Source organism: Nothoprocta perdicaria, unplaced genomic scaffold, assembly GCF_003342845.1.
Source record: "Nothoprocta perdicaria isolate Ctin4 unplaced genomic scaffold, notPer1 scaffold_195, whole genome shotgun sequence".
In the NCBI taxonomy this organism is placed as follows: Eukaryota; Metazoa; Chordata; class Aves; order Tinamiformes; family Tinamidae; genus Nothoprocta; species Nothoprocta perdicaria.
In genome coordinates, this window is record NW_020455149.1 from 1,030,498 (window position 1) to 1,050,234 (window position 19,737).

The 19,737-nt window shown below is 38.2% G+C and overlaps 1 protein-coding gene across 1 annotated transcript in view; it reads left to right on the top strand.

Moving 5' to 3' along the window:
- DGKI (diacylglycerol kinase iota) overlaps positions 1-19,737 on the top strand; it is a 201,707-nt gene that overhangs the window by 104,534 nt on the left and 77,436 nt on the right. The window contains exons 12-21 of the mRNA XM_026037282.1: positions 713-795; positions 3,027-3,087; positions 6,235-6,348; positions 6,891-7,028; positions 8,137-8,215; positions 11,899-11,954; positions 12,863-12,925; positions 13,147-13,220; positions 14,428-14,539; positions 16,865-17,064. Coding sequence (XP_025893067.1) covers positions 713-795; positions 3,027-3,087; positions 6,235-6,348; positions 6,891-7,028; positions 8,137-8,215; positions 11,899-11,954; positions 12,863-12,925; positions 13,147-13,220; positions 14,428-14,539; positions 16,865-17,064 — 980 coding nt within the window. The remainder of the gene's footprint in view (positions 1-712; positions 796-3,026; positions 3,088-6,234; positions 6,349-6,890; positions 7,029-8,136; positions 8,216-11,898; positions 11,955-12,862; positions 12,926-13,146; positions 13,221-14,427; positions 14,540-16,864; positions 17,065-19,737) is intronic.

Genomic DNA, 19,737 nt, shown 5'->3' on the forward strand with positions numbered 1-19,737 from the left:
CTTYCCATCTTCCAGTTCTTCAAAGAATCTAAAATTGTAGCTCAGAGGTTTTTAGGAGACTTCATTTTTCAATAGAAAAAGAGATGGAAGAAWTGAGAAACTGAATACTGCCCACCTCTTGGAACCTTCCACCTGGGCTCAGGACTCCTATGAGCTGTCTATATTTGGATGCTTCTCTAAGGGAAAAAACACATCATTTTTTTTCAGTTCTTACTTTTCCTTTTCCTAGGTACTTGGCTATTCTCAGCTCTCTACTTAGGGGAAGCTGTCACACAGAAGAACCCTCCTTAAGAAGGGGAAGCTAATGAAAAAGAAATGAGAGTGAAGCAAGTAATTCTAGCAACAAAGAACAAAAAAGGGAAGGTCAAAAGTTAATGAAAAATGGTGAACAAATGATGGGATACAGAGCAGAGCACCTCCAACAGTGCATGCTGCTCCCTGAAAATGCACACAAGTTAGAGGGCACTGCACACTGGTACTCTTGCCTGCACACCTCATAGGATAAAAAAAAGATAGACCAAAATTCTTTTGGTCTTTTCCCCCAGCAAGCTCCTCCTTGTGTGGGGAAGAACCAGGTTGGCCAGTTCAGAAAGAAGTCCTGCAACGGGGCAAGTTCTTGAACTGTGAACTTGAAAATATACAAATAGTATTATTTCTAGTAATCATTAGTTTATTCATTATTACTTATTTCTTTAATTTTCTCTTTTCCTAGGGCACCAAAGTTCTCCAAATGTTTATGTGGTATTTAAATCCACGCCAGGTCTTTGATCTCTCTCAGGAAGGGCCAAGAGATGCGTAAGTTCTCAAGCTTTTAAGACTGTGGACTATAATTTTCTTACCAGCAAAGCAGGYGAAGGGCTTCTAGACTGTACTGATGCTGGTAGGCCTAGGTTTTCAGAGAGCCAAATGGGGATCTAGTGTCTAAGTTTCAGATATATTTAAATCTATTTCAGTTGCCGTGTCCTGTCTCAGTAAGAGTCTTGAATACATGAGTGAAGAAGAGAAATCTAGGAGGAACCTAGCAGTTCCTTCTATTCTTTCTGTCCTTTCTAATATCAATGAAGAAGTTGTCAAGAAGATGGAGCTATGATCTAAAGATCATAGCAGTGCATGGTAGGAGATGTAGAAACAATGGACATATATTGAATTTGGAGATGTTCTGACTCAACATAAAGGAAATCTGTTTAATCATAAGGACAGTTAAGCATTGCAACAGTTTGGTCAGAGAAGTTGTCTTCATCCTTGGAGATTTTGAAGCCTTCACTAGATAAATTCCTGAATAATGTGATCTGATCTCAGATTTGACCCTTTTGAGATGGAGATGAACTACAGTCTCCTGAGGTTCTTTCAATCCAAAAGTGTTCTGAGATTCTATGATTGACTATCACAAATTAGCAGGTTCTTTGCTGAATACTGAGTTATCTCTATTTTTATTTTCTTTGTTTCTTTATTGTGTTGTCTTCATTTTGGGACCTATTGTCTCATACACCAGTCTAATAGGTTTGTGAGTGGTATGGCAGCGTTCACAAACTGTTATTCAGGTAGGATCTTTCAGGTTTGCTATGGAGCACACCTTACTGCTAACAATTTGTTGTTCCTTGTGTTTGACTTTGGGGAGGATCCAAAGCAAGTGACAAAAGGGAAGAAAAGGATGTTAAATGATCCCCTCAACATGGCTCTTCGTGTTGTAAATAGGTAGATGGAGGATGTTTTAAGAATATTCTTTCCAAGACTTTTGCAGGACAAAGCTGTAGAAGAATCAGCCATCCTTTGGTACAAAACCACAAATTAGTAACACATTGTAGTGTCTTTGTTTTCCCAAAATTACTGCTATAAAATATGCATTTGGTTTGAAAAAAAATGGGAAAAATGTCAAATGTGGATCACAGGGTACTAGGCATAAAAACCTAACCAAGGAAGAAAGTTAATTGAATTTCCTTATGCTTAAAATCTACAAAATGCAGATCTTATATTGCCTGACTGTTCCCTAGTGGTTAATCATTACAAAGGACTAATGTGCCCACAAACTTCCACATATGTCAGCAGCATGCAACTGTCTGCTTCCTTAGTAACTGACTCCATTTACCTGGGCAGTAGTTAAGTGTGAACCTCATTTCCATGKAGGTCCAAACTTTAAAGAGCTAAGGGTTATCTCATTGCTAAGGGTTAAATGACTGTCCTATAGCATTTGAGGTAGGGATATTTGCTTTGCTTATGTTTGCTAATTGATCACTTTCATAAGCTAAGCAGTACGGAATTTATAGTAATCACATAAAATCGTATCTCCTTTATAAAGATGGGTGTGCACCTAAGCTATTTTACCTGCTAAAAGTCCTCCATTGTTACTCCCTTCATGATATAAAGATGCCTTAAAGTAGCTGTACATTTTTTTTCCAGAGTTGTGTAGCAGAATTAAAGGAGGATCTAGTTCRAGCACTCGATTCATCAGGCTCCCAACATGTTAACATATTCCCTTTATTGGGATGTATTTCATTATGAGTCTCTTTCGTGCCATACAGGAAAGAACAGGTTTTAACCAGTGTTTTTTTTCCAAGTTTCCTATTGATACCTTAGATCTGATGAAAGAGTTTTATTAGCAGTTATTGCCGTACTTGAGATTAAGGAGGTACAATTGTTAGTTGAAGGAGCTGTTGTATTCTGCAGGCTTTGGGAATGGTGGCCCAGCAAATCCTGACCAGCGACAGCAAATTTTGTTAAAAACAAAACAAAACTCAACATTTACATGTGTTTGTTTTAGGATAGGCCAAAAAAAACCAAACCAAAACTAAACGAGGATTTGTCATCTCTGGAGACAGCCCAACCACGGCACTGCTGGGCTCCCTGCTATGGACCACCAGTGGTGTTGTATCACCTTCAGGTGGAGACTCTTGAGTGACATTGATGCTTACTCTGCCTACCTATATTCCTAAACAATTTGTACTGAAATATGTGGTACATATGGAGTCACTCAGCAAAAACATGTTCTCTATCATGGTAATTATTTGTTTTCCCTTTTCCCGTGCCAGGCTGGAGCTGTACAGGAAAGTGCCAAACCTGCGGATCCTGGCCTGTGGCGGGGATGGAACGGTAGGTAGCCTATATCTGACTGCCCACATGGTAGTGACAGGGTCACATCCAGGCCATCACTAGCAGGTGAAATTCCTCCAGTAGCTGCCTGAAACAAGTTGTGGATTTCTTGTCTCCTGATGCACACAGTGCTGGATAACGTRCATTACATTTGCTAAATCCACTTTTTTTTCTTCCGTGTGATGTAGATCCTGTGATGGGGCAGGATCATTGTGTCAACCTTTTATTTCAACTGACTCCTTGTAGGTGATACACTTCATGCATTAAGTCTTGGTACAGCTTAAAAAAATAAAAGCCAACTTTTCTGGCTTCCTCTCACTTTCTGCTGAGTGTCAAGCTGGTAAAGCCAGTGGCTGGGTGTCAYTACATCTTAGTTAATACTCCATCCCTGCTCTTATCAGCTTTTTTGACCTCAGACATTATGTCCTCTGTGCTGAAGCTTYTCAACTTCTTTTACAAAGCACTTGCAAGGAGGGATATCACAGTGATGATGATGCCCGCCTGAGATCAGGAAGATACAGGTTCAGTATTTTGATTTCCTCCTGAATTTCTGTTAAATCTTGGATTAGGTAAGTAAGGTAAGATATTTAAGCAGGGGTTCAGGCACCTTCTGATGTAGGCAGGTTGCAAGGTTCAGGGCCTGCATGCATTTCCAAACCAGATGAGTGATAGCTAGCCATAGTTGGAGCCTATGAGGCAAGTGGTAATGAATGAATCACAGTTTCATTACTCTTTCCATTGCTTAGAAATATATTGTAAATCTCACTCTGTGCTTTTTAKTGCCTAAGTACTATTGAAAATTGAACCCTTAGTATCTGTAAAGCTCAGTTTCCCCTTTCCTCCTGCAAAAATGATATATCAAGTAATATTTGTAAGCAAAAATATGGCAAGGAAAATGCATTACTGATTGTAGAGGACCCAGACATTGTATGAAGGATCCATATGGCTAGCCCAGGTTAGGTATATGAAGAYAGTTAGATAGGCACCAGGAGACTATTAAGGAGCTGAGCTCGCCTCCCATCCATCTCAGAGTTATTAAGGGATTATCTTTTTTACCTGTGGGATCCTTTAAAACCCGAGATGTGGAAATTATTAATATCAGTGCTTCCTCTGCCAAGGTGAAATAAAAATGTGTTTCGACTACAGTCTTGCTGTTACCTGGGACAGTAAAATATGGTTGTTTTTGAGATGAATGCAGCTGCACCAGCAGCATACCAYACTTTGCTTAACAAGCGATAGGTGGCAGCATGTTCTCATTAATATGACCAGCACTCATGATTAGCTTTGCTGCTGTTGCTCAGTTTGAAGCAAATTAATATTTAGTTATTCCCTAAGCCATTACATCTAGAAATGAAAAATCTGGCTCAAATGGACTTAGTGAATATTCAATGAGACCAGATGTTACCTTGCATTATTGAGGTGAATCGGAACTTATTGAAACTTTCATCATCGAGCTGTTCTTTTCCAGGGTGTAAGTGGAAAGCTCTGTTTCTAAACAGCTGGTAGTTTTCTATTTGCAGGAGAATGAAAATCTTTGTCATCCCTGATTATAAACATAATGTACAAGGTCTAGAAATAGCCTCAAGATAAATAGCTGTGTTGTAAATATACATGAGTAATTTGCAGTTTCTCTTTATCAGTTAAAAGCATTTACAAAAGGGGGCTAATGTTGTAATGTTATATGCACCAGTGGGAGACTGTGGCACAGATGCACGGATTAATTCAATGACACTGTCAAAGGATGAATGAAAAAGGGCTTTGTAGGAAGTCCTAGCATCAGTGAAGTCACTGGTAAGTTTTCCAAAGCCTTTCATGGGCTGASGTACTCAATACCTAAAGACAGATATCTGAAAGGCAAAGAATTACTTGCATCTGAAAATTCCTTTAAGGTACTTAGTCCTGCCATGGTGCCTGTGATAGGATTATGTACTTTTGGTGGAAGCCAAATTCACCAGATGATTGATGTTAGGCAGTAAGTTGTAACACGGGATCACATCCCAGATGAATGCCTTTCGAATTGGATGACTGCTTATGACTGTCTTTTAAATACTATTTATTAAACAAAATTAAGTTTCTCCAGAAAGATACTTGATGAATTAAGTACCTCAGACTACCAAGCAGGCAAGTTACTTTTTTATCTGCCAGACCACCCCTCTCCAGTCCTTCAAATTCTAAATGTTTCCTAGTTGATTATTCTGGGTATGTTTCATGAACCTTCATTGTCATCCCAGTATGAGGTAGGAACTTCCTTTAAACCATACTAATGTTTGTCATGAGAGAAACATCCTACCCAGATGCAGTCAGATTTCAGTTYTATGTCTTATTTAGAAGCTCGTATTTTCAATAGAGAACCTGTGCGATGTTTTTATGTTATTCAGTCTCTCTCTTTTTTTATGGTAGAAGAGATAACTTAGGAAATARTGCTTTACCTACAAGAAAAATTTCAGTCATTACAAGTTTTAGAACATGTTCAGCAACACTTCGCTTCCCGTTTGGAAAGTGTCACTCAATGAAGACCAAATATTTTGCAGTAAGAGATCTGGTGGCACAGGAGATCTGGTGGCAAGTCCATTCTTGACTTCATCTGGACTCTGATTTACTTTGCTGCAGGTCATACTGGGAGATACTGTGCTAATCTCATGTTCTTTTTCATGAAAGTTCTCAAAGGTTTTAGTTTCCTTTAAAATAAGCTCCATTTAAACCTTTTTTTTTTTTTTTTGTATCAAAGCATCAATAGTATTTTTCATCCACTTTTGCATGCAGTATTTTTCAGAGCTATATGTAAGCAGCCCTGTAAATAAGGGGTGTAATCCTATGTGGTTTTGTTTTCTGCTTAGAGGGTGAACAGATGTTATGACGTTTTCTCAGTATCTCTCTGTGCTCTTAATGATAGGCAGTGTTAGCATCCCAGAACTCATACTTGCACAGGAGCTTCATTAAGATTTCTGTGCCCCTTTTCTGAAAGGTGAAACCTCACATAAGGAGCAAGAATGTAGAGTAAAATTTCAAATATCCTCTTTTTTCCATCTTCCTTTGGTTTTATTTGACTTCTGCATGTCCAGGATTCAATTCAAATACACCTTTTTCTTTTAGTCTTTCCATTTTTGATGTTCCTGATATTAATTCTTTACATTTCCTGTTTTATAGGTGGGCTGGATCCTCTCTGTTTTAGATGAGCTGCAACTTAGCCCCCAGCCTCCTGTGGCTGTCCTTCCACTTGGCACTGGGAATGACCTTGCCCGCACCCTCAATTGGGGTGGGGTAAGCACTGATTTGGCACCGTTGTGTGTGGCTTCTTGACTTGCTGCTCTAATTATTAGTTGTGTAGTAGGGTGGACACAGAAAAAACTTGGCTAAAGTAGCAGTTTGTAGTTTGGTGTCTTGAGTTCCTGACAATGTAGTTGTTTAATGGAAATGTGGATAGGTGTATCTGATGGGTATTTTAGGGTAAATAATAAGCAGGGTATGTGTGCTTCTAATTTAGTGTGGAGTTTAAGCTTTATTTCTCTACRTTTATTCTTGACTTTACTCCTGGAATTATTCATTCAAGGGAACATATACTCTGGCTTTCTCTCCTCCTGATCTTACTGTGCCTATGCAAAACTTGCATACCTCTATAATAGTTTATCAAAATGCTTGATATTTAAAAACTTAGGAACATTTTTGAGGTGTTTTAGGAGCATTTGATCTGATGTTTTAGTTCTGTGAGGAAGAAGGGGAGGTCTGACACATAATTGGTGAATGACTTGCTTGGCTTTGGATGCTTATGGCTGATGGCTTGGTGACACTTATTCTGCTGCCAGGGATACACAGATGAGCCAGTGTCCAAGATCCTGTGCCATGTAGAAGATGGGACCATTGTCCAGCTGGACCGCTGGAATCTCCAGGTTGAGCGCAATCCTGATTTGCCACAGGATGAGCTGGAGGATGGGACACGTAAGGTTAGTCTTCTTTTTCCTAGGGTAGAAAGATGGGAGAATGCTTAAGAGTTTATCTTGGGRGTATACTATCATATGCATCAGTGGGAAATGCTAAAACTTCTTTATTTTCTAGCTGCATCTCTTTCTCCTTTTTTTGTGTGTCAACAGTTCTGGAAGTATTTGCGATCTAGTGCATCCTGACAAAATTCTTTGGCCGATCATTTGAAAGAYCATTATTTTTCTCTAGTTAAGTAAGGTAGCAGGAGAAACAACCTTATGATCAGCATCCATTCCTAAATTATAGACACATCAATGAGGATGTAAAAATATATTCCTTAGGAATATATATGCTATATACTATACTCTTGCTTTACGACTGTTTCTTGCTTTACAGCAAAGGGTGGTGTGTTTTGGGACTTTCTTTTTCTGTTGAGTTTCTATAGAATCTCCATTTCCATCAAAGAATGGAAAAATCTTATTATGGAAGGTGTCACATTTACAGTAATCTGTCATTTGGACAGATGATTTTGAAAGTGTGGTATTCATCAAAAAAAAAACAATTTGGTGAAATCAGCTTCCAGTAAATGTAAGAATCTAAGATCCTTCTCTTGGTAATAATTTTTTATCTTATGACTGGATGCTACCATTTTCTCTCTACAACCCTGCTGGGCCAGTGCAGTGATAAACAGGTCAGATGTGTGCATTTCTGCCTCATGCATCCTTAGGATGCTTTTTCTGGGACTTCTTTTGCTACTGGTTATATATGAAACAGGAAGAACACAGCKAGGCTTTCATATGCATGCTAAGCTTGTAGTACAAACAATTAAGAAAATCTTTGTATATTCATATTAGGTAGAGCAGATTATGGGAAAACTCAAAGAGAAAATAAATAAAGAACYCTGTGATTAGAGATACTTTCATGATCCAAAAATACTGTAGATAATTTTAATTAGATTATCTTTCATGAGCTGTTACTACCTTTCTAATGGCTTTGTGCTTATATTTCTCTCATATATTCAATTTTCTTCTTGATAGCATATCATAAGATGCTAGGTTTAAAGTAGTTAGTTCCTAGTGCGTCATAAAATATCCCATGTGTGCCACGTGTCTTTCTATTATCAAATTTCAGCTTCCGCTCAATGTCTTCAATAATTACTTCAGTCTTGGATTTGATGCACATGTTACACTGGAATTCCATGAATCCAGAGGTAAGAGGAGTTTTTATTTCCTTAGCCTTGGGAATAGGCAATTATTTTATGAAATGCAAATGGACTTGGATTTAGCAACCTGTTTCTTATAATTCAGAATGAACTGTACAAGCATACAATTTCAAGATAGAGATTATAAATTGTGAAGTGATTGTATGCTGGGTTTCCAAGTCATACTTGAATAAATATGTCCAATTTTATCAATATTATTGCTGARGGACATTGGATAAATATGGAATGCCTTGCTGAGCCAAAAAAGAAAATGAAAAAAGTACAAGAAAAAAGGTGGATCCCCTGAAGAAAAGSACTAATGGGAGTTATTGAAGTTTTAGAACTTCTAAACGATATATTAAGTAGAGATATAGAGAAAACTGATTCTGTGACAGAATGGTCAGAATAAAAACATAAAGAAAACCAAATGCAAGTCAGAGGTAAGTTTTCTAAAGAGTGTTAAGGTTGGGAGAGGAGAAAGCCTGTGAGGCTGTGTAAGTAGGAGGGCAGCAGGAGGATGCATCTTATTTGTCCCCTTGCAGTGGCATGACAGCCGTCAATGCACAGATCCAAATGTGACTTAACAGGTGAACTTTGGACTGATGTGAGTTATTCTGGATGGTTTTGGCAAGTGTGCCTGTATAAATGGACCCTGTTCCATTTACACACTTATGTAAATTGTCCACACTCAGTATTTGGTCATTTCAGTTCCATGTGCATGATTTTCTTCTGAACAGCAGCCTCCTTTATCTATTCTTTTAAAAAAGAACTCCTCTGACGTGCTAAATAAGGAGCAGGATACAAGATGGAATAAGTTAATGCATATTTTATAATGTTTAAGACTGCTTCAAGCTTTAGGAATAATAATGAAGGGCCACAGAAGGGCACTGAAATGAAATGATGACAGCTATATGCATTTCTTTATGAATGCTTATCACCATGCATTCCTAATGTGACTGTGAATAGACAGTATAGATGAAAAGCATGGCTACTTTCTCACTTAATGGAGGCATTACTTAATAATGAAGTTGTAGAGCCCTATAAAGAATGAATATTATTCCAGAGATGCCAGTGTTTTAAAAATTTACACGAGTGAAAAAATACTTGGCAGAGCCAAATGTCTGTGAGTGGGTAGGCATGGCCAGGAGAGCTTTTCATAGTACAAACGTCAGCTTTACAAGTCATTAGTGCTGGTATTTCCTCACCCTCTTGAATTGTAAAATATACAAAATGTTCCCTATGTGTTTTAGGAGAGAAAAACTTATAGCTTTGAAGGTGTTGCTGGTGTGTGAGTTTTATTGTATTTTGTGTGGAATTAATTAGTGTAGGACAGATTCTCATCTCAGTTGAACAGATGAAAATCCAGGGGAACCCTGCTGAAGTCAATAAACTTTAGTAAAACTTACATTACTTTCATACAAATTGCAATACATGTTGTGTTGTATGCAGTATCTATGTGGAGCTACTGTAGTCACATACAGTGTCAGAAAAGCAGAAGAAATTAGATTGACTTAAACTGTCTGAGGGTAATTAGGGTATTTCAAGGTAGGGATTTTTCTCAGTTGTTGTACTTAGAATAAATAGCGACTACTGTATCACAGCTGAACTTGTATGTGCAACCTCTACACCTTTCTTGCAACTAATCACATAAAGACGCGAGAGTCAGTCCCCAGATTAATATATTTAGCTCTGCTTCTTCAAACAGAGTGCTGGGTGGAGGCTCTTCACAGAATTACAGTTCCCTCCCTTATCATTCTATTACTCTGGTAAATCAGGGGAGACACAAGTTGGGAGACAACAGCTATTTGACAATGCTGTTGTTCCCTTAGCTCTAAAGGTATGTCTCTTTACAAATACCKTCCTCCCCTGCTTTCTGCTCACTCCCCCCATGCTAACAAATTCCCTTTCTTATTCCATTACTGGCTCAAGAAGGATGAAGACAGAGGCAGAATTTGCCAGAATTACACTCTGAGCACCTTTAGGTTCTATTTCACATGGTGGTAAGAGTCTTTAATCCCTCACATGCTCATCTGCCATGTCATAGTTGGGAGCAATCCAGCCGGTTGACAAGATGCTGAATCGCTCTCCTCGGAAACCAACCTCCTTTGGTTCAGGTCAGTTTTTGCTGAGAGATCTGTGCAGGAGTCAATGACCTGGATGGCTCCATCTGGAGTCATCAGGATAAACACAGCTGTGGCAGCTTGGTCCCCTGTCCTCTCCAGCTCATTCATCCCATAGATGCGATCATTGCTGCCTGACTTGCCCTCTCAGACAAAATCAGACGAGGGGCATGCAGCATTGGCTCTGGGTCTTTGGGAGACTCCCACTTCTTAGCTTTGGGTTTTGAGATGGTATAGAAAAAAAAGAAAAACAAACAAACAAACTTGGTTCAATAAGCAGATAAAAGGTGGCATGTGCAATTAAATTAATATCTTTAAAAAGAAGTGGCCCCGATTGCATGCCAAGCTCACATATGACACAACAGATGGATCATATAGTAACTGGGCACAATCAGAGAAGAAGTGTGAGGTAACTTAGAAAATGGAGGAGTGTGTTGTGTGATTGTGTGACTCCAAAGCAAACTAGAGAAATTGCTGTAAGTGGTCATTTCAGATAAAGTAGTTTGGAAGTGTCTTCAGTGTGATGATTTGGCCAGAAGGACTAATTTGACACATGAACATTTTCAGTAGAGCCTAACTGAGCAAGAAGAGGTGGCTGGTGCTACCCCTGCACAYGGTATCAGCAGGGCTGCCTCAGAAATCTCTGGATGCCTGCGAGTGAGAAAAGAGCCTCCAGAGGCATGTGAATGACTTGTGTTTTGGGTTACATGCCTTATGCTAGAATATTAACAGAACTCAGTTTAGCTTATCAGGGAGAAGCTTATAGATGATTTAATTGCTGCCTGTAAATATTTACTCAGGGAGAAGTTTTCTGATAGTTGAGGCTCTTTAAGCTAACAAACAGACATAATAAGATTCAGCAGCTGGTAGCTGAAGTGAGAGAAATTCAAGATGGGGGAAAAGAAACATTTGTTTTAACAGTGAGAATAATTAATCATTAGATGTACTTTACTACTGGACTACTAAGTCTCAATAACTTGGAGTCTTATCAAAATTAAACAACTTTCTAAATAGCCTTTAGAGTAACCATTTATTGTTTGCTGTGAAAGTATTTGCAGAGAGGTGTCTATTCCCAATACCTTTTAGATATCCTCTTTATAATGTGTCTGCATTTAGTGTCCTTTTAAATGTCTCAAAGTGCTGGTGAGTGTTTCATGGATTTTTAATAATTCCTAAAGAAAGCTCTTCTATGTCGGTAGGAATCTTGGAAAACATGCTGAGAGTTCATGAAATGAATGATCTGAGAGCTACTATGTTAAATGACAATTGTACTTGTGTTATCTCCAGCTATTTTCACTCTGCATGAATCAGAATTCAGGGCAGTGTTTAAAATCTTATCACATACAATGGCTGAGATGCTGGACTCCTGCACAGCAAAAATATATTCATGTAAATATTTTTACTGAGCAATGCCTGCTAAAAGCACAAAATACACAGTATKCACCATCTGAGCTGAAGCCAAACATATTGAATTCTTTTTCTGCCTTAAGGTGCTCCTATTGTATTACAAAGGTACAATGGAATCTGCTATGTTTATTACTTTGTTCATATTTTTCCTTTCTCCTTTTACAGAAGCAAATCCAGAGAAATTCAACAGCCGATTTAGAAATAAAATGTTTTATGCAGGGGTGAGTTATAATTTCCCTTGCTAAATAATGTTTATTTGCTTAAATGTTTTATCATGCTACTTCCTCCTCACTTTTCTCACATCAGAGGTTATGACTTTTTTTGCCATTTAATATGCATATGTGCTGTTTCTGGCAATGCCATACAAATTCATTGGAAAGAGCTTGAAACATTATTGTTTCACAGTGCTTAGCATTTGAGCTACACCTCTGAACATAACTTTGATCATGTCTTGCTCCTTGTGCTTCTGGATGTTAAGGTTCTCAACAAAGTGCTCTAATTATTTCCATATGTAGATRGCACCTTGGTGTTCAGATTCCTAGAGAAATTCCTCAAGTAATTGCCTTTAACTTACAGGGTTTGAGGAGTAGTCGTGGATATAGGGCCATGGTTAGTGGAAGACAGAGATCAGCTGTTTGACATCGTGTGTATTCAGGGGAGAAGTGTTCAACACTATTTCATTCTAAAATTAAGTTACTTAGAAAAAGAAAGAAACTKATTTGATAGTGCATGATTCTGATATGTGTTTTGGGGTTTAGATAATTTTTACAGCATCCATGTGCCTTAAGCATGGACGCTTATAATGGAGCAAGGATTTGTATGTACATCCTTGGGTGCTCGGTGGCATTCTTTGGTTACCCTCAAAAGGAGAAGTGTCACATCTTAATGCCACACCTAACAAGTTGCAATGAAGATGAAGAGATCCTGCTTTCTCTCTCCCCTGGGAAATCTGAATCTTGAATTGATCACTGACAGTTGATAAAAGAACTTTAGCCTACAGTCCTACTGAGAGTAATAAGGAATAGCTTTGAAAACAGGATGACATTTGGTGATAAGCTGTGCGGTGAGATGAGAAATAAGAGAAGAGAGAAGGCAATAATGACAGTTTTTGTACTTGTGTGTCTTGCAGGCAGCCTTTTCAGACTTTCTGCAAAGAAGCTCAAGAGATTTATCCAAACATGTTAAAGTTGTGGTGAGTACAGGAAATTGTGCCAGTATTGGGGGAAGAGTGGAGGTGGGGGCGGAGAGAAAAAGGTGCGAGCTTAATGGCCCTGTTACTTCTCAGTTTTGAGCATGACATTTGAAAGAGATTTCAAAGAAAGGCTTGGGAAAGCTGTTACAAAGCAGCAACGCTTCTCTTGTGTGTGGCCCCATTCAGCAATTTCTCTGTGCTCTGTCACTTTGGCTTTGTAGTGTGATGGCACAGACCTGACTCCAAAGATCCAGGAGCTGAAGTTCCAGTGTATAGTGTTTTTAAACATACCCAGGTAAGCGCAAGACAGATGCTTGGAGTTATAAAAGAGAGCAAGGAGAAAGCAAAGCAAAGCAAAACCAAATGATGGGTGCTTGCAAGTTGTCCTAGACTGGGTGGATGTGCAGAAAGCTTACTGCTACTCTGCTGCCTTCTCAAGAACTTGGGTGTTAATGAGCAATACAGGATGGGACAGGAGTGTATGGTGCAGCAAGAATGTCCTTTAGGAAATCTAATTTCCAGTGATAGAAGGACAGTAGAAATGATTAATTAACAATACACTTTCCCAAATTGTGCACCTAATCTGCAAACAAGAAAGGAAACCAGGCACTGCTGCCTGGTCTTTTGTTTAATTAGAAGCAGAGTGTGGGAGGGAGAAAAGAATCAATATCTTTCACGTAAAAGAACACAAAGCCTGCTTAAAGAAATGCTGCTTCTTAGCATGTTAGGAGGTATTGCAAATAAAAATACAACTTTATCTTTAAAAGTTGTCTCTCCCCTGCTTTCTAGACAACCTACCATTTTTTTTCCATGTGCACTTGATCTTTTGAGTCCTGCTTTGCCCTCACCACAAGCTTTAGTTGGTGTCCCCTCCCCAAAATTCTCCCTCTCTATCACTCTTAAATGACTTTTACATCTGTTCTTTAAGGATAGAAAAGATAAAGATGCAGCAGTTGCATTTGGTGCCTCTCTTTCTTTCCTCCCTGCCTCCTCAACCTGTCTTACATTTTGCATTTCTTCCGCTCTTGAAGCGTTTGAGCCTGCAGGGAGAGAGGGAATGGAGCTCTGYGGGCTGGAGTCCTTGCTGCAGCCCCATGTGTGCTGTGCAGTGGGGGTAAGCAGCTTTGTAGCTAGGCACCCCAGGTGCAAATGCAGCTCAACAGTTGCTCTGCAGAAAGCCAAGTGAGCGAGGAGAGCAAAGTGCTGCTACTCTGGTATCCGTTGCCTGTTGTTCCTCCTCTCTCAAGAGGAACCTGTCCAAGATCATGGTGGAGAAAATTAGTGTATACTGAAACCAAGTGGTAGCTGATGGCCTGGTTTTCTGTTTTGTCCAGACCTTGCCGGCATTAACTTCAACAGTTCTTGAACCAAACCAAGAATATTTGGGTGTTTCTCCTTAAGGATAGCAGAACAGGCCAATAGTCAGGATAAAAGTCAGGATCCATTAGGGCAAACTGTGAGTGTGCTCTCTCATGCTTCATTTTCCAAATCTCTCTCTGTAGGTACTGTGCTGGCACAATGCCCTGGGGAAACCCTGGTGACCACAGAGACTTTGAGCCTCAGCGCCATGATGATGGCTACATTGAAGTCATTGGGTTCACCATGGCCTCACTGGTGAGTATACAGCAYGTGATGACCAGAAYTGATAGGTTCTGCAGACAATGTTAYAGAGTGCAACGTTATCCTCACCATTGAAAAATCATGACTGCATGTATTCACTCTATGGCCAAAATTCTTTTAAATGAGGAGAGCAAATTATAGCTAAAAGTAGAGAATTGCTATACTAAATTACTAGTTTTATAGTAAAAATAGAGAATTGCTATGTAATGATTAAAGCTTTGTTTGCCAACAGTTGCAAATTTATATATGCTAGGAGTGCTTTAAAATATTCTGAAGTTCAATGAAAAGATTATTACAGTAAAAATCAGCATGTATGCATGATTTTACTGTGAGAAGAGCCTGACCAAATAATCACTGCTGTTTCTTATTAGCTTTTGTGTATTTCAATCTATGACATAAAAGTTGTCTTTTTTTTTTGAGAATGGGCTATTAGAAAAAATATGGGAAACTATACAAAATTATATGCCTTAGTAATATTTTTCTTTTAAGAGTGAGCTCTTTTTTTAGAGATAAAAATGTTTATATGAAAATACTGTGGAAAATATACTTCAGCTTTTAAATTTTAGAGCAGCAGTATTTAGCAAATAATTACATGCTACCCAGATAAGTATATTGTCAGCTGTCTCGGGAACAAAAAGGACATACCCAATCTGTAGGAAATGAAAAATACTGTAACTATATTGATCATAAGCTGTAAAAGTGAACTGCAGCTTACTTGCAGTGTAGAGAATTACAATTTAATTATCCTTAAAGATATATACTGAATTTGTATGTAAATTTGGGTCGTTCTTGACAGTGTAAAAGGCTGTACTTAATTGATGATGCTGATGTTCTCTCTTGGAAAATATAAGCATTTAAAAAAAAAAAACATATCAAGAGATACATGATTTCAATGACCACATTTAATATTTCCCAAAGTAGACTTATTTATTTTATTTATTTTTCAAAAATACAGATTAAAGACCAAAAATGCATCAAGAAAAAACAGAAAGCTTGGGATATTGTTGATAGAATAAATGATCTCAAAAGCTGCCATCAATTTCAACTGAGGCAGTAGGCTCCTTTGACCTGCTATTTCTCTCTAAAGGAAGCCTAATTCACAACTGAGGGGCTGTGGTGCTGAGCTACCATATGTGATACTAAAATAAGGAGATAAGCTTGAAAGATGCTGATGCTTATGATTAGAAAGTGAGTTAAAAAACAAAAATAAGAAAGAGATGTAAGGTAGCAGAGTGACGAGCTAGATGAAAGCCAAGTAAGTTTAGTAGACTGTTTTTTGTTTGTTGGTTTTGCTATTTATTTTGGCTGTATTGCAGAGAAAGCCTTGCTTTAGTGAGTATCTCAGAAGAGATGTAGCCAGTGTATGGCTTGGTATCAATTTCTCTCCCCATGCCATGTTGTTTAATTTCTTTAAAATGATTTTTTAACATGGTATTTGATTTTTAACAAGTTATTCTGCTTGCTTTTTTCAATCTGACTTATCTTGATATTGACTTGTGTTAACTCTCATAAGAAGGATTTTAGATGCATCATAATCATATTAAGAGATTTCTTATTTTATCATGAAGGAGAAATCATATTTCTGTCTCCCAAATGTATGCAATGAGGATTCTTGCTTTAAAAAGCAAATAATTAGTGGCATTATAGTTAGTATAAAAACAAATATCCCCTCTCCTCCAACTCCCACCCAGCAAACAAATGTTAAAACCTTTAAGAACAAACACAGCTATGCATTTGGGCAGCTTGGAATCTCTTTTTTTTTTCTTTTTTTTGTATTTATATTTTTTTGGGGTGTTTTTGTATATAGTATGCTTGATGCATTCTGAAGTAATAAAACATATAGGTAGATATCTGTTTTGTTTCATCTGCTTGTTGCCAAGCAGTTTTCTATGTGAAACTTTAAGTCCTGCTTTTCAATTTTGAATAAAAACGCACCAATTGTGCCCATTAGTATGCTTTATACAAACACTCACAGAGCTTCAGCTGCACTGTTCTTTGGTATTCACATGAACCCGTACTGCAAACCTCTCAGTTTAGCTTAGGGAGGACTGCTATTTTTACCRTGTTAGTGAGCACACATCTAGCAAATGTGTTGTATTCTTCATCGTGGCAAATGATGTGGCTTTCAAAGTGCAGTCTGATAAATGTGTAAATATCTATGTGATGGAATAAGCCACTTAAAGCAGGACTGCTTTGTTTGCATCTGGAATGCTTTATAGTGGGCAGTCTAAGCAAAACTATGCATTTTTGGTTTGTTAAGTGCCTCAARGATCTGTTTTAAAATTTCTTTCTCTTTTCTTTCCTGTTCTTATTTCACAGGCTGCTCTCCAGGTGGGTGGTCATGGAGAAAGGTTGCATCAGTGCCGTGAAGTGACGCTTTTAACATACAAGTCTATCCCCATGCAAGTGGATGGAGAGCCATGTCGATTAGCTCCCTCACTCATTCGGATCTCCTTAAGGAACCAGGCCAATATGGTACAGAAGAGTAAGAGGAGAACATCCATGCCTTTGCTGAATGAGTGAGTTGGATTTATGCATGTCCTAATGCCAGGAGGTGCTTTTGGGGCAGCCTRTTCAGTCATGGATTTTGCATGGACTAGACTTGCAGTTCATTTAAAAATAAAAATTCACACCTCCCTCTGAATGTCCTTTCTACTGAGTTGTAAATATTTATCAAATTTTATTTTATTATTTTATTTTCTGGATACCCGTCTGCCTGCCTTGCTTTTGGAAAGATGTTGAATCTTTCAGTTTGTTCAGACGGGTCTGTGCAGGCTCAGCAGTGTGCCTCTTAATAAAGCTCGTGGCAGSTCTGCATATAAATGCCATTTCTCATGAAAGAAGTTCTTATGATTTGCTTTCTGACCTTTATTATTCTGATTGCTAGCTCCACAGGAGACCCTGCAACAAATTGCCACAGTCCAGAGTTGCTCAGGATGTCTTATGGTCTCTGTTGTGTGTTGCTGGCTGGGACTGTTAATAGACTGGATGGCTGGAAAGGGCATTGTATAGGAAATCCTGCTCAAGTACTAAAACCCAATAAGAAAATTAAGTACAATATAGCTAAAAGTAATAACACTTTTAGCAGTCTCCTGTGGGGAATGTCAAAAGATTGCAGTGTTGAAATTTAGCATTAGATGGTCTGGAATCTCCCAGGATGTCTATCTCCCACCTAGAGAATGGGAAAATGACAAGGAAAGATGACCAGAAGGAAAAAATGGATGGCACAAGGTGGAAGCAGCACTGAAATAATGTAGAGAAGTATACAGAAAAACTAGAATAACTAGAAGCCAGGAACATTTGAAGAGGAGAACACACAGGACAAGCTTTCCTTATTTGTAAGCACTGCAGAAGTATTTTAATAATAAAAACATTCAAATTTTGACCTATGAAAATGGTCATCCATTAAAATAATTCAGAATATTCTGTAGAGGAGGTTATTGTACTTCTCTCAGAATACCTTCATTGCTCCTAAGGTGAGTGATAAAAGCCTTTTCTTTTTTTTTCTTTTTTTTTTTCTCCATCAACCATTCCTATAGTAATTGAACACAGGTATCTTTTAGGGTATATAGAGATATACAAGCATAAAGTTGTTGAGAATATACATTTAATTCAAATAAACCACCCTGAGGGGGGTGGTGAGTAGAGGTACTTTCACTGTTACATCTATTACCATGTAAGGTAAGGCTTGTGGTGAGGAGATACCTTTCATTAGACTAACTCATATAGTTGTGAAAAAAAAAAAAAAAGACAAAATCTCAGGCACAACCTTTTATCTCCAGGCGTCTTTAAACATTGTCTGGTTTTTTTTTTTTTTTTTAACTTTATCATGTAGTGAAAAATACTGCTTCTCTTCAAACCTTCAAGCTCTTCAGGGCTTTGTCATTCAGTGTTTGTTAATCTGCTCATGTAATCAAAGCCTCACTGTTCTTTTCAGCTCTTTCCTATTCGCTTTAATACTCTGTGCTCTTACTGAGACTAATGCTTTAAGCTTCAGTAGAATTCTTATTTTTTCTGAAAAATATAGGAGATATAGCTGTCTCTCTTGAACAGTGAAGAATAACAGATTGTCGCCTGTGAGCAGTGATGCCCAGTTTCATCTAGCCATGACTCCTCACTCATGTGGCAGAGAAAATCCTGGGGCATCTCTAGACTGCAGTGGTCTAATGCAAACGAAAGAAAAAATCCCAGGCACTTCAGTCTGCTAATTAACATGGATAGGCCTGGAGTCAGATATCTGAATTTAAACTGCAGTAGGGAAATCCAGATTCCTAGTGTACGCCAGTTGTCAAAAGAATGTCCTTTGTGGCTTAGCTGGATTTCAATGTGTTAAGTCAGGCTGCATCACTGGCTGAGTTCTCTGGCTTGGGTGAGATATTTGTTTACAGACTTCTGTCAGATAATCTTCAAATGATCTGTGAGTTCTCCAGTCTCAGTCTCATTTAATAGGAATGGTAATATATGGGTGTATGCATATGTTTCTCAGGTGTTGAAGGGCATGAGAACCAGCACTTGAACCTCCCTGTGTGATAAAARTCTAGGCAGCGTTTAAGAATATGAGAATTTTATTCAGTATGACAGTGCTTTGTAGAATTTTGCAAAAGAGGAAAACTCAATTAAGCATGTTTATCTACATTTGTTAACCTGATATCTTGAGTATATCTCCCAAATCCATTGAAATCTCACAGAAATCATTATAGTTGATTGCACATAATAGATGGTTCTCTTAAGACAGCCACCATCTGAATTTTATATGTGTGAGATTAGTAATGGGTTCTGGAGCTATCCCCACAATTGTTAGACAGCTGTTCCTCAGTGCCTTTCAAGGAAAGTGATTAAAAAAATTATCTCACATCACAGTAACTCAGAACTGCTGTTGCTGTTGGCTTTGGATGCTGGATAATAAGGAGAGCAGCAGGAATCCTATTTGAAATTTTAGCTAATCTGTTGTCATACATAGGAAAAAAAATTAAGAAGTCTTAGACTTTTTTTAGGAGAAAGAGTTTACAGGTGTTAATATTTTTATCTGTCTTATGTTTCCTGAGAATAGCAGCATCTTAAAGCTGAAGAGCCCATATTTTATGAAGCTACAGTAAGAAGAACAGAAATTCCACGCTTCTCTGGAGAGAAGGAAAGCCTTAGAAACATTGCTCTCTTCTGGCTATGAGCATTGTTGATATTCAAGATTGCAG